This window comes from Fusarium flagelliforme, assembly GCF_020744385.1.
Source record: "Fusarium flagelliforme strain FIESC 12 MPI-CAGE-AA-0113 chromosome Unknown B0J16scaffold_2, whole genome shotgun sequence".
Taxonomy (NCBI): Eukaryota; Fungi; Ascomycota; class Sordariomycetes; order Hypocreales; family Nectriaceae; genus Fusarium; species Fusarium flagelliforme.
This window is the reverse complement of record NW_025763504.1, coordinates 6,117,709-6,130,129: the sequence shown is the minus strand read 5'-3', so window position 1 is coordinate 6,130,129 and position 12,421 is coordinate 6,117,709. Positions and strand designations below refer to the sequence as shown.

The 12,421-nt window shown below is 50.1% G+C and overlaps 2 protein-coding genes and 1 non-coding gene across 3 annotated transcripts; 2 read left to right on the top strand and 1 right to left on the bottom strand.

Moving 5' to 3' along the window:
• Positions 1–3,381: 3,381 nt before the first annotated feature.
• On the top strand, positions 3,382–5,625 carry B0J16DRAFT_84856 (uncharacterized protein). Its single transcript, XM_046134571.1, has one exon. The coding sequence runs from the start codon at positions 3,842–3,844 to the stop codon at positions 5,477–5,479; it is 1,638 nt and encodes a 545-aa protein (XP_045987649.1). The 5' UTR covers positions 3,382–3,841; the 3' UTR covers positions 5,480–5,625.
• An 822-nt stretch (positions 5,626–6,447) lies between these two features.
• On the top strand, positions 6,448–6,542 carry B0J16DRAFT_t81. The gene has a single exon. It is a non-coding gene; the product is annotated as a tRNA-Ile (tRNA).
• Positions 6,543–6,866: 324 nt separating this feature from the next.
• On the bottom strand, positions 6,867–11,627 carry B0J16DRAFT_262195 (uncharacterized protein; the record flags this gene model as incomplete). The annotated part of the gene is made up of 9 exons (XM_046123300.1): positions 6,867–8,843; positions 8,891–9,034; positions 9,085–9,579; positions 9,628–10,124; positions 10,200–10,506; positions 10,553–11,015; positions 11,156–11,183; positions 11,277–11,384; positions 11,459–11,627. The coding sequence occupies 9 exons, from the start codon at positions 11,625–11,627 to the stop codon at positions 6,867–6,869; spliced, it is 4,188 nt and encodes a 1,395-aa protein (XP_045987648.1).
• Positions 11,628–12,421: the final 794 nt, after the last annotated feature.

Sequence of the window (12,421 nt, the reverse complement as noted above, 5' to 3'; positions counted from 1 at the left end):
TGAATTGGGAAAAAAACGGACAAGGAGGCCCGCGACGATGAAACATTCAACGTGGGGAAAATACGAATCGAGCAGTCCCGACAAGGATTAATTTAAAGGAAAAAGAGAGTAAGAGCATGAAAGGGCCTGGGCTTGCCGATGGCCGAAACTCAAGAGACGGAAGTTCAAGTTCAAACAAGGGGAAAATATTATGCTACACGCCTGTGACGGACTCAAAAAAAGATGGGATGGAACTACAAAGCCCCTCCAATCCTAGGACCCTGTATACTCGCCAACTATTGCCAATAACCGTCTCGTGCAGCTGAAAGGAATCCATCCATTAACGGCAAAGCTAGCGGTGACTCCGATTTATATATGGATTCTGGGCAAAATATTGAGGACAATGTCAAAGAACAAGTAACAGGTTGAGTCTTCGGCCATGACGACAAGAAGCAAGCAAGACATGCTTTGCATGGACATAGCCCACAGCGGGCGATCCGTGACAGGGTTTGAATTTGACATTAACTGACAGGCCAAGTAAGCAGGGCCGTAACTATCGTCGTTCAACTGGGATCAGTTAATTGCGACTGACATTCAATCCTTGGCTCTGCGGACAATTGATAATCTTCGGTTCATTCCTCTAATCACTGCAAAATATCCATTAAAATACAAAATGCGATGCTGGTGGCTGTTGTCATCTCCGATGTCTCGCTAGAATCGCTACCATTACAGTTGTTTCGTTTATGGAGTCAAGCTTAGACCAGACCAGACCTGACCTGTAAGCCAACTCAAAAGAATCGAATCCTACAGATCAACGTGTCAAGCTCTCTTTGATCAACAACAACTCGATATAGTAACATAACACATTGAAGAGAAATAATGAACCAACAACAAAGAAAAAGAGGCACAGCACACAAAGAAACTCACTCACTCACCAAGAAAAAAGAACGCCGATCAGGCCGTTACAAAAAGCGGCAAGGATCCATGTTCCCATCACATCCGACGCTTCAATCCCCTGAATGGCCTCGTATGATTGGCGGCATCAGACGCCAAAACACCGCCTCGAGACTGTGCCCCCCTGGTTTCTACCCCTTGGAGGGCTGCCTCATGTCGGTCGCGGCGCCCGCAAGCGTCGCTGATTGGAGATGATGAGCCCATCGAAGGACCCCTTGTCACTTGCATTTGCATGTAAGCTCCAGGGGGCGTCTTTTTTCCCTTTCTGTAGTTAGCTTGGGGGTAAAAGAAATCTTGAGATCCCGAGCTGAGGGCGTAGGAAACAGATAATCGGAGACACGGTTCGACAGCCCGTAACCTGTTCAAGCTATTTCGTCTCTTGTCCTAACAGAGTCGAGCTTTCTGTCACCCACAAAATAGATCAGTGAGTTGGTGAGTTGGCCATTCGCTACCCACTGAAAGAAGGTCCTTCTCTGCTCCTCACTGGACTGTCACGCGCTATCTGGCCAGAGACTACTGCGCGACCAAGTTAGTATCTTCAGGTGATATTTCGAGACACTATTGGCCACTGGCGCATACAGAGGAGATTTCGCCTCCAACTTCCCTTTCTTCAGCGATAACCTCGTATTGTATTCAAATGAACTCCTTTTTTGTGTGTGCGCGTACTGATCTCTTTTTCTTTGCTTATCGTAACCGTACCCTAACATGTATTTCCTTGCTCGTATCTTGTAAGCGAATGTTTTAACGGGGTCAAGTTCGTCATCAATTAATTCTCTGGTGAGTCAGTGCCCGTAAAACACATGGATTGACAGCAGCCGAAGGTCCATCAAAGAAATCCATGTTCCCCAGGCATAAATGAGGTGATCAAAGTTAGCTCGATCTCGTACTGTGTTCAGGCACTGTCGGTACAGCCCAAAACCCCCCTTGCCCGTTTTAGTGAGAACCCGGCTTCTTAACAGCGCGTTGACCACACGAGTGGACGTGCCATACCAGATACCTCTGGCAGCCCTGTCGGTTTCCTCATTCCATCCGTCCAGCTGGATCCTTACTTACCGGGCGTTTCCTGGCTATATTGCTTTCTTCGTTATATGCGATGAGGGAGGGGGAATGGGAATGAGGCACCTCACCGGTATTGGACTGGATCTAAAATAAGGCTCCAAAAGGCTGGCACGCATTTTCACTGGCCAAGATAGCCCCTAATTTGCTGTGATGCACTGTCTGTTGTCTGCCCATTCAGAAGCTCTGAATCGGCGTCTTTGAAACGAACGTTAAGGCGGTGGGATGTGGGAGGTACCGGACAGGCCTGGCTACAGTAAGCGCACTCGAACAGTTACTGTACGATAGCAGGCATCGTCGACTCGCTGTACAGTACGGGACCGGTAGAGAGCAATCGCATCCATCGCCTCCGTTCCTTCCTTCCTCAAGAGGTGCGTTGCCTGCTAATGCTAGCCTTAGCCTCCACTGGGTAGTCACTGCGCTACCTGCCCTGCCCTGTCTGATTTTCCCCAGCACACCCGCCCGCCAAGCCGTTCCCACATTTCCTTTCCAGTTCCCACTCCTAGTCCTGCTTCTGCTCGCTCGTGCTCTCCATTTGACACTCACTCGCGCCTTCCACTTCATCCCTCCACTCCTACCTTCCGTCCTCTCTTCTAGACTTAAACTCCACCACTTCCTTTTTTCTTCCTCCTTCCTCCCCTTCGCCCACTATTTGCGCCCTTCCTTCTTTCATCTCTCTCTCCTCTTCCGCTTCCTCTCTTCAATCCTCTCCTCCTTCTCTTTCCTGCGTCGCCTTCGGTTGCACCGCCTCGCCTCGCATCGCATCTGCAAAAGCTATTCCTCGAGAATTCCTTCCCCGCCCGCGTCTGCGAACCAGAAAAGTCAAGTCACTTTTTTCTCCATCAATACGCATTCGCTCTCGCCCGCCCAACCCGCTTGCCCGCTTTCGCACCACAAAAAAAGCCCACGCACGACAATCGGAAATTTGTGAAGGAACAATCATCAATCAAATCTTTGAGGTTTCTGGAAGGCGCATCTACTGGTGATACCTGAAAACCAATTTTAATCCTCTGTATTATTCTTTCGTCGATTCTTGCCTTATCGCCTATTCCGCCTTCGGTCTGCGGATATCTACCATCAACAGCTTAATCAATCTCGACATTCCGTCATCATCAAACCAAGACTGCGAAACAGATTTTCCACTCACAGAATAATCGAAAAAGAATCAAATTTCAACAAAAAAAAATTCAAGAGGAGGCTACAATAGAAGGTAATACCTGGACCATTCACATCTGGCTAGGCACCGTTTGGAGGACGCTGTCTCACTAAAGTTGTCTCGGAGAGACAAGCCGGCTGGTGCTCGCGCATACAATTCGTGTTGATCACTCGAGCGTGAATCAACATCAAACCATTCACGAGGTTAAGGTTTTGTCACCTGACCACGGTCTGAAGTCTTGAAGCTTTTTGAAGCTTGCTTCTGACCTTTCTCAACGAATTTTCGTCGATCGCACTCTGCATCGCCCTTCATTCATCATTAACTGTTTGTTCCACCGACTACTCTCTAATCTTTGACAACTTGTCATCTGTCTCTCTCTCGACTTTTCCTTTGGTTCTCGACATTCGCAGCTTCTTGGATTTGCGTATTTTGGCTCTCCCGACGCAACATCTTCATCGGCATACGTTCTGTATCGACTACCAACTGGAATCCAACGTTTTGTCGATTTTATCGGTATACCCACATCGCATAATTTGTTCGGCTTGATTTCAGCAAACCATACTTTCTAATCCAACCGGCTACTTTCTTGTACGCACGAGCTAGTCGTATCACGTTCTCTGTCTCCTTCCATTATTTTTCAAATCTTAGATTTACGATTCTCGCTTTGAGCAACAGACACAGGCGGTCTCGCTCAAAATGTCTTCCAACTTCGCTCCCAACGGCCTCGCCATGCCCACTGGCGGCCTAGCTGCCCGACGTGGCAGTCAAAACCCCAAGCCTCTCGCGGTTGATGTCATCAGCCAACCTAAGGATAAGGATTCTGGTGTTCCCACCCCGCGCACCAGCCGCTCTCATCTTCTTGCTGGCCTTAGGACGGCCCCCAAGTCCGCTACTGCTGCCTCGTTCGGCCCTCAGTCTCCCACGACCGGTCCTCAGCAGCAGTACGCCCGGAACTCCATGGCTGGAAATGCCTATGGCATGGGCCAGGACAAGGCCTACAATGCCCCTAAGACGGCGTACCCCCAGTACGGTACCCAAAACAACTACAACTCGTCGGTAGGCCAGCAGTACACTGTTGATCAGATCTTGGCTCCTCCTGAACTTTCCATGGAAGAGCAAGACCCCGGCCTGTACAACCAGCTCGTGGCTACCAACCTGTATCTAGCCCAGCAGCAGCAGCATCTGCAACAACAACTCATGACCGTCCAGGCTGCCGCTCAGCGATTCCAGCAACTCAACCTCAGCAACCCTCAGCTTGCGCAACAGCAGCACGTTCTGTTCGAGCAGCAGCAGCAACTACAAAACATGCAGCAGCAGATTCAGCTCCAGGCCCTTCTCAGCCAGCAGCAGCATCAACAACAACAGGCTCAGCAGCAGCAACAGGCTCAGCGACAATCGCAGCTCTGCTACAACCCCATGACCCAGGAGTACTTCTACAGTCAGCCCCAGCAGGTTCAGGCCTCATCGCTCTACAACGAGCAGCCCTCTACCCCCGGATTCGGTGGATTCCAGCAGCAACAGAACCAGGGCACACCCTCGGTGCAGGTCTCGCCTCCTGCCGAGTCGCAGCCCTTCTCGTTCCGCAGCAACTCACCTCCCAAGCGCTATGAGTCTCCCACTGAGGTGGCTCCACTGCCTCCACCTTCGGCCAACGCTTTCCGCCGTGGACACAAGAAGGCCAATTCTCTTGCCCCCGTTAACAGCGTTATTGCTGCTGCTCTTTCATCGGATGCTCCCAAGTCTGCTGGCCCCAAGACCTCCACTTTCCCTGGTACCCCTTTGACTGGTGGATATGGACCTGGTCAAGCTCGTGCCGGAGAGCACCCCATTCGCCAACCTCGTGGCCCTCCTTCTCTGGATGAGCTTAAGGCAAAGCCTACTGCCAAGTATGAGGGAAGCAAGAACTTCTCTGCTCGCACTCGTCGTTCTGCTGTCTCCAACCTTGTCCGTGCTGGTCTAGAGCGCCGCAAGGGCACTGGTAGCTCCTGCGGCAGCATGAGCCCCGTTTCCGAGACCGCCGAGGAATCATCGACTCCTATTACCGATAACGAGTCTGACTCCGGCCGCAGCGGATCCGGAAGCCTCGCAGGCGACATGGAATGCCCCAGCTCGCGTACATCTGCCAGTGGAAGCTGGGGTGCCATTGGTTCCGACCGCCCCAGCTCCCGCCAGAAGACACGCAAGAGCGTTGACAGCATCGACAGTATTGAGAGCGAGAGTAACTCTTTTGCCGATGTGTTCAAGAACGGCGCTCTGCGAGCTGCCAAGGCACAGGATTCTGACAGCCAGCGTAAGGCACACCGACGAGTGTTCACCAAGAACTCCACCTCTTAAAGGTGACGCTTCGGCTCAAATTCTTATCTGTCACGATTAATGCGCTCGGACTTTTCATTCTGTACACATGACTGCTCGGACTGGCGGGACTGCATTTTGATGGTTGTCGTTTAGTCTTTTTCTGATTACTTTCGGAGTCTTGTTGTTATCATATGGGGGGTGGATGACCACGTTTTCCTTTTTATCTTGCGAACTTTACTATTACAGAAGTTTATAATTCGCTTCACAGTCTCTCCTTCAGACTTTTCTACTTCGTCATGACATTGGGGGGAATCGCCCGGGGATAATCTTGTCAGCCTAGATGGACGAATGGGTTTACTTGGGGGGTTGATGAGGAATCTTTATACCAATGAGGATGAGAAGCATCACCGGGGAACAAATCTGGACTGAAAACCTCTGTGAGGTAGTGAGCCAGCCCCTGATGTGGTTTTACGGCCGGCGTTCCTGCGGGAATAGTGTTTCGGCAAATTTGACATTTGCTTTCATTGCATTCGTTACGGTATTTCTTGTTGTCTTTTCTCCAATGCCGGTCATCGCCCGAGGTGTTATGGACCTTGTGGGACTGGTAAGAGATAGGCAGATTCATAGATAGTTTACAATGGCACAATCACAATTTGAAAGCCACACCAAACCTGTTTATCCACTGTGATTTCTTTGATGAATATGTATGTATCAATATCTCGAATGTTCTTCTAGTCTGCATCTGTCTTTGCCTTGATACATCATGAGTTGCGCCAATCAAGTTCTCCTGTTTGCTTTGTTCACCATCTATCTGTTTTTCGTACCAAGTCCAATTCTTCACCAACGCTACCCTCTCAAAGTATGTTTAACACCATCATCGGCGAGCCTACCAAGACCACTTCTCTTCACAAAAGACTACATCTGCACTCTTTTTCTACATCTTGCTCGTCGGCGTCAGCTCAAGTTCGCAATTTCCAAAGCTGTTCTTCAACAAACACATCTGGACGGCTTCCGTAGCTCAGTTGGTTAGAGCGTCGTACTAATACTTCAATCCGAGTATCCGGTGATGCGAAGGTCTCAGGTTCAAGCCCTGGCGGGAGCAATCCCAAATGCCCTCCAGATTCTCTTTTTGCTTCTTTTTGGTATTATTATGTTGTATTTTTGCTGTTATGTTCCGCTAAATGTTTATGCTGTGGGAAGAAGAAGACGGCGCATGCATGAGCAGGTGGTAAGAGTGTAGTTGACAAAGTGAATTGCTGCGTGAGCTTGTTCTTTCATTTATAGTCTTCGGTCTTGTCTTGTCTTGTGTTTGTTCATCGTGTAATCGCAGTCCTTCTGCGTCTTTATCCATCATGTTTGTCTATGACATAAAGCCTCACATCGCCGTCCCTCATCTCTATCATGTCGTGCATTCCACTCGTTTCCCTCATGATGGCCATTTAGGCTCTGCAGGCATCCGACTCCGTCTCTTGATTATACCCGCACGCTCCGGAACTCCTGACAACCCGGGCGATGCCAAACTGCTACTGCTATCCCTACTGCCGATTCCGTCTCGGCTGCCCGGCGCGCGGCCTACGTTCTCCTTATTGCTCAAGCTGCTGTCGCTACGAGCATGGCTGATATCACTTCGAGAGCTGTGTGCAGGGCTGTTGCCGTTGGCGCTGATCCCGGCTGCTGCTCTCGAGCTGCTTGATGTAACCAGCGATGTACGAGGCAGGCGGCTCTTGACAGGAGCAAACTCGCCGCTGATACGTCGGGGAATGCCAGTTGGCCCGTCCCTACTCCTTGGCCGATAAATCATTCCTTCTCGTTCTCGTTCAATAGCGGCAGATCGGCGTGGACTGGCTGCTACCTCGACGTAAGCGTTGTTTGCGAGACTGGCACGGTTTCTGTGTGTTGGTGTTTGCGGACCCGCCGACACAGACGTCTGTAAACTAGGAGGCGTATAACTGTTGTTGCGACGGGATCCGGCTCGTCTTCCGGATGATGAGCTTGGTACAGCGCTGGCAGCAGCTTCGCTTGGTCTCACACTTGTGTCGATATTTGAGCGGACCAGTTCCGATGCGAGGTTTCGTACAAGGACAGCCGTATCCTTCTCTGCCAAAGTTTGAATAGCAGCCATGAGAGACCGCACTTGAGAGCTGTTGAGAGATCTTGTCCCGTCACCGCTGCCTATTCCAGGATCGCAAGCATCCATAATAGTTCTGACGAGCCTGAGAAGGTTAAGTCGGACAACTGGCTTCTTGTGACCAAGCCGTTGCGCGATACCAGCAAACATTTCAGGCTTCGCTAGCGACGCGGCGACCGAAGGACTAAGGCGTAACAACTTCAGCAGCGGTTCCAACAGGTTGGAGTCAAAGGAATTGACTCTGTTGGTACTGAAGCAACTGACAATAGCCCTTGTAAAGCCACCGTCCGCAAGATGAGACTCTACGTTGGCAGTCTCCTCTTGCAACCAGACTAGAATAGCATCAAGCGCCGTGACCTGCCAATATTGATCTGTGAGTAATGATACGTAAAAGTTGAGACCCTTATTCTGCCATAAGTATCTGCGACCCTTGGAACCCGAGTGCGCCATGTCACAAAGTATGGGAAGAGCGAACTCCTTCGGTGGGCGGTCGGTTTGCATAATTCTGAGTAGTAGAGGAATAATGCCACCCACGGCTGCATCCTCTTGTCGCTCTTTGCTGAGGCGGCAAAGGTTAAATAATGTGTTGAGGACCTGGTTAGAAATTTCACGGAAGTGTGTCTGGCCCTTCTTCATGCTGTAGCTAAGAAGATCGATCAGGAACTCGATGGCATCGGCTGAGTGCAGTGACTCGATCGTCGTCGAGAGCATGGAAAGATTCTTGATGAACTTCAACATAGTGATCTGGTGGATTGGCGTCATGCGCCGGAGATCCTTCAATACACTCTTCAGTACTTGCCGATCTGCAACGACCTCCTTGACGTAGTTTTCTGCTTGACTGAAGAGATAGAAAATGTTGACGATTCGACCTTCTACAAGCTCCCCAAGCTCGTCCTCGCCCTCTTCGTCGAGCACTCGATGAAGGACGAGTGCCAATGGGTATAGAATCTTGCTTCGTGAGAAGATTCTGCAAAAATCGTTCTTAGGGGTTGGCCCCTGAAGCTCAAAGACATTCCAGATACCGTTGACCCCAATAAGAACAAGGTCTCGAGTAACATCATAGTCCTCATCAAGAAATTCGACCAGAACGTTCAGACCACCCGCAGATACAAACATCTGCAGTGTCAATGTCGATGTCTGATACATCTGGCGAACAAAAGCTGCTGCCTCAAGACGAATCTCATCCGAATATTGGCGTGCAGCAAACTTGGTGATAATAGGAATACCGCCAACGAAACACAAGTTTTCCTGAATTTCCACATCATCCAAAATAATCTGTAGGGTTAGCGAGTTGCGAGTATGTCCGATGGAGGGAAACTTACTGCGTTAACGACCTTGAGAAGTTGCAGAATCATGTATTGTCTGCTCTTGACAGTACAAGGCTCCAAAATCTCAAGGATAGGCAACAGCCCGTGAGCGCTGATGATCAGATTCTTGACTTCGTTGTTTTCCCAAAGTAAAGCAAGCTGCGACATATTAGTGTTGTTCCTTGCCACATGATCAGGCCAGCACTTACCAAATCTTCTGAGAACTCGGCCAGAGCATCGTCGCCTTCTGTCGTTTTCAAAGACCTCACCAGATCCTCCACTCTTTCTGCTAATCTGGCGTGTCGGTCTCGGGCAATGTTGGCCTCTAGGTCCATCTCATCCCATCCTGGGTCCATAGATGCAAATGGATCGTATTCATCCTCTTCGTCTCCTAACCAAGAACTGCTCGATACGCGCGACATGAGCATCAAACCACCATCTTCGGATCCCTTCTCGCTCTCCTCTTTCTCTGCTATTGATGATTCTGGGCCGAAAACATCACTAAAATCTTCGTCGTCATCTTCCGCGAACTTCTGGATTTCTATCGATGACCGTGTTCGTCGCATCGGCGCATCAGGGAGAACTGAGGGTCGTGATAATGACTTCTTCTTTATGCTACCGGAGTCAGGGTTATGTGTTGACCTTGGTAGCGATGTAAGATCAGATGGGTGAAATAGCTGTGGCGCATCGCTCTGTCGTGAGTTCTGTAATTGGGTAAGTCCTTGCTCCAGATCTTGACTTGATGAACCTACTCTTCTCACAGCTTGATTCGGATTGTGGGTAAAAACGTTGTCGCTATCCACAAAGAGATCCGAGAAGTCTTCCACGCTGTGCTCCCGAAACGCAAGATCCGGTCTTGACGGTAGCTCGAATTTATTATTGAGGTTGGATTTCGTAGGTGATCTGGTCCGGCCTCCACCTACGGCCTTGCTCGAACTCGATTTGTTTCGCGTGTGCGCTTTCACGGGATCCGGGACTCTGGTTGCCTTCCTAGGAGTTGGTCTGATGGTCTGTTCCTGGAGATCGCTGCTGTCTTGCCATTGACCTAACCCTTTTATGGTCATCAACTCTCCCTCGAAGTCATCGTCATAAGTATTACTTTCGTTCCTTCCGTCATTTATTGAGGCGAATGCTTTCAGGCGATCACTCGATAATAGACCGCCAAAGTTGTCCTGCGGCTTGAGATGGGGTAGCTGTAGTGCGCTTGGTGAAATAGCCGTTGCAAAATCGTCGTCCCAGTTGTCATCGTCTGTGGTACCATGAGAACTTAGACTTGAGACAGAACTAGTATCACGATATGACCTACCGGCTAATTCAGGCTTACTGAAAGCTCCCGCGCCAGCTCGAAGTTTTGCGTATAAACCGCCCTTGGCAGGAGTTCCACCATGGAACCTCGTTGAAGGTCCAGTCTCAGAGCCCATCGATGATCGAAGGTTGGGCTCTGAAGATTTGAGAGCCTTGTTCCACTGCTTGACTTCCTCCACGGCATCATTGAAATTGGCTGGTTTCCTTGCTACAGGGGCTTCCTGTCGGCGACATCCTGTGATCCAAGCATGGCGAAGTAGTTTTCGGGCAGTAACACGGAGGTTAGGGTCCTTCTGGAAACATTGCATCAAGAAGTCACGAGCAGCCTAAGGAATCAGTAAAGGTAAGCCCAAGAAACGGAATAGTACTCACTGCGGAAATGCCTTCAGGCAGTGGAGGGTGATCGTCGTTGACAATTGCGAATAAGGCAGGCATCGCAGCCAGATTGTGATATGGTGGCTTGCCCTGAAGAAGTTCGATAACCGTGCAACCGACACTCCAAATATCAGATGCAGAACTCGCTCCAGAAAGCTGAATGATCTCGGGAGCCATCCAATAAGGCGTGCCGACAACCTGTGCCTCCTTATCTTGACCGCCAGCAAGCGTGCTGGTTGACACTCCAAAATCCGCGAGTTTGACAGTACCATCCTTCGTGGTGAGAATATTGGCGCCTTTGATATCTCTGTGTATAACACCCTGGTCGTGAAGGTATTGCAGTCCCTGTAGGACCTGCGTCATGTAAACCCCGACCAGATTCTCAGGAAACTTGCCGTAGGCCTTGCAGATTGAGTGCAGGGAACCATTTTCACAATATCTAAGTCCATTAGTTTCAAGACTTCCAAAGGTAGTTCAGACTCGTACTCAAGAATGATGTTGAGAGCGTCAACCGATTTCACAAAACCGATATACTTGACGATATTGTCATGCTAGTATCGTTAGCTTCCGCATTCGATGTCACTGGGCTAATATTCTTACATGAAGGTTCTTGAGAAGATCAATTTCACTCTAAACATCGCCCGCACATGTTAGCTTCGAATCGCACAGTCAGGAATATGTATAGCTCGTTGGCGACCCACCTCGATCATGCGCAACTCACTCTTGGGCAGATCTGCAAGCTTGATCTGCTTTACCGCAACCGCCTCACCATTACCCCAGTTGAAAGCCTTGTACACAGATCCAAAAGCGCCTTTTCCAAGACATTCACCTAAGCGCTATAAGCAGAAAAGGTAAACATTAGCATCACTTTCGCAAAAGTCTTGCGCCGCTTCACCGTTCAACCAGGCGCCAGCCATAGGGTAGTACGAACATAGTCCTTCAGACCCGGGTCTTGCAGGGCGGAGCTCTCCCGAATCTTCTCTTTCCGTGAAGGTGTACCAGGCATAGATCGCTCGCGGGTGGCCATGACTGGACGGCCATTGGCGGCGTGGTACTGCCGCTCCTGCACCATATCTCAATAACTCCCTAGCTTCAACGATGCTCGACTTCGTTCGTGACCAGCTGAATTATGCTTCCTCGAGGATAGCAGAGGCAAGCGGCGGGGGATTGACGAAGTTTAGGCCCAGACAAAGGTGTCATTTCCCTTCGAGGTTCGAATCAAGGGAGTGGAATGACGCAGGGCGGTCTTCGTTCCTACATACGAAATCGGGTTCGACTATCGAGCTCTTGCAGTTTGAATATGACCGATGGTGTCGTCGATAACCGGGACAAGGTAGGGCGTGCAATTCGGGCTCGCTAAAGAGCTGGGTCGACTTCGTCAGCGGTGATTGAGAGGGGAGCGAGGGAGCCCGTTCGTTTCGTTTCGTGGGATCGCTAACAGGGTTAAAGGAGGGACAAAGCGAACAGCAAGCGAATTAATGGATGCGTGTTGCTGGGGAAAGGGAAGGGAAAGTGGAAGGGTTGGAAAAAAAAGAAGAAAAAGAAAAAAGTGAAGGTGAAGAGGTGCACTGCTGTACCGCACACACACTGCGCTGTGCTGTGCTGCATGCAACAACTGGGCGGAAATTTGGACCGGATCTCCAATCAATCATGCGCGCTTGGGGGACTCGAGCTTTCAAGGTGTGTTGTTTCTTGTCTCGCAACCTGACCTAACCAGTATCAGTATCAGTCCAACCCAAAACCAGTGGATGTCAACGCCTGGGGTTATGGGTACCTACCGGTACTGTACATCGTGGTTCGGCTGCTGACGGCGGGGGATTATGGATGCTCGGAGGGCCCGTGCCGCCTGCGAATACAATCCCAGCG

Bases quoted from the DNA above. Each gene is read 5' to 3' on its own strand.
- B0J16DRAFT_84856 (XM_046134571.1), top strand. From the start codon at position 3,842: ATGTCTTCCAACTTCGCTCCCAACGGCCTCGCCATGCCCACTGGCGGC.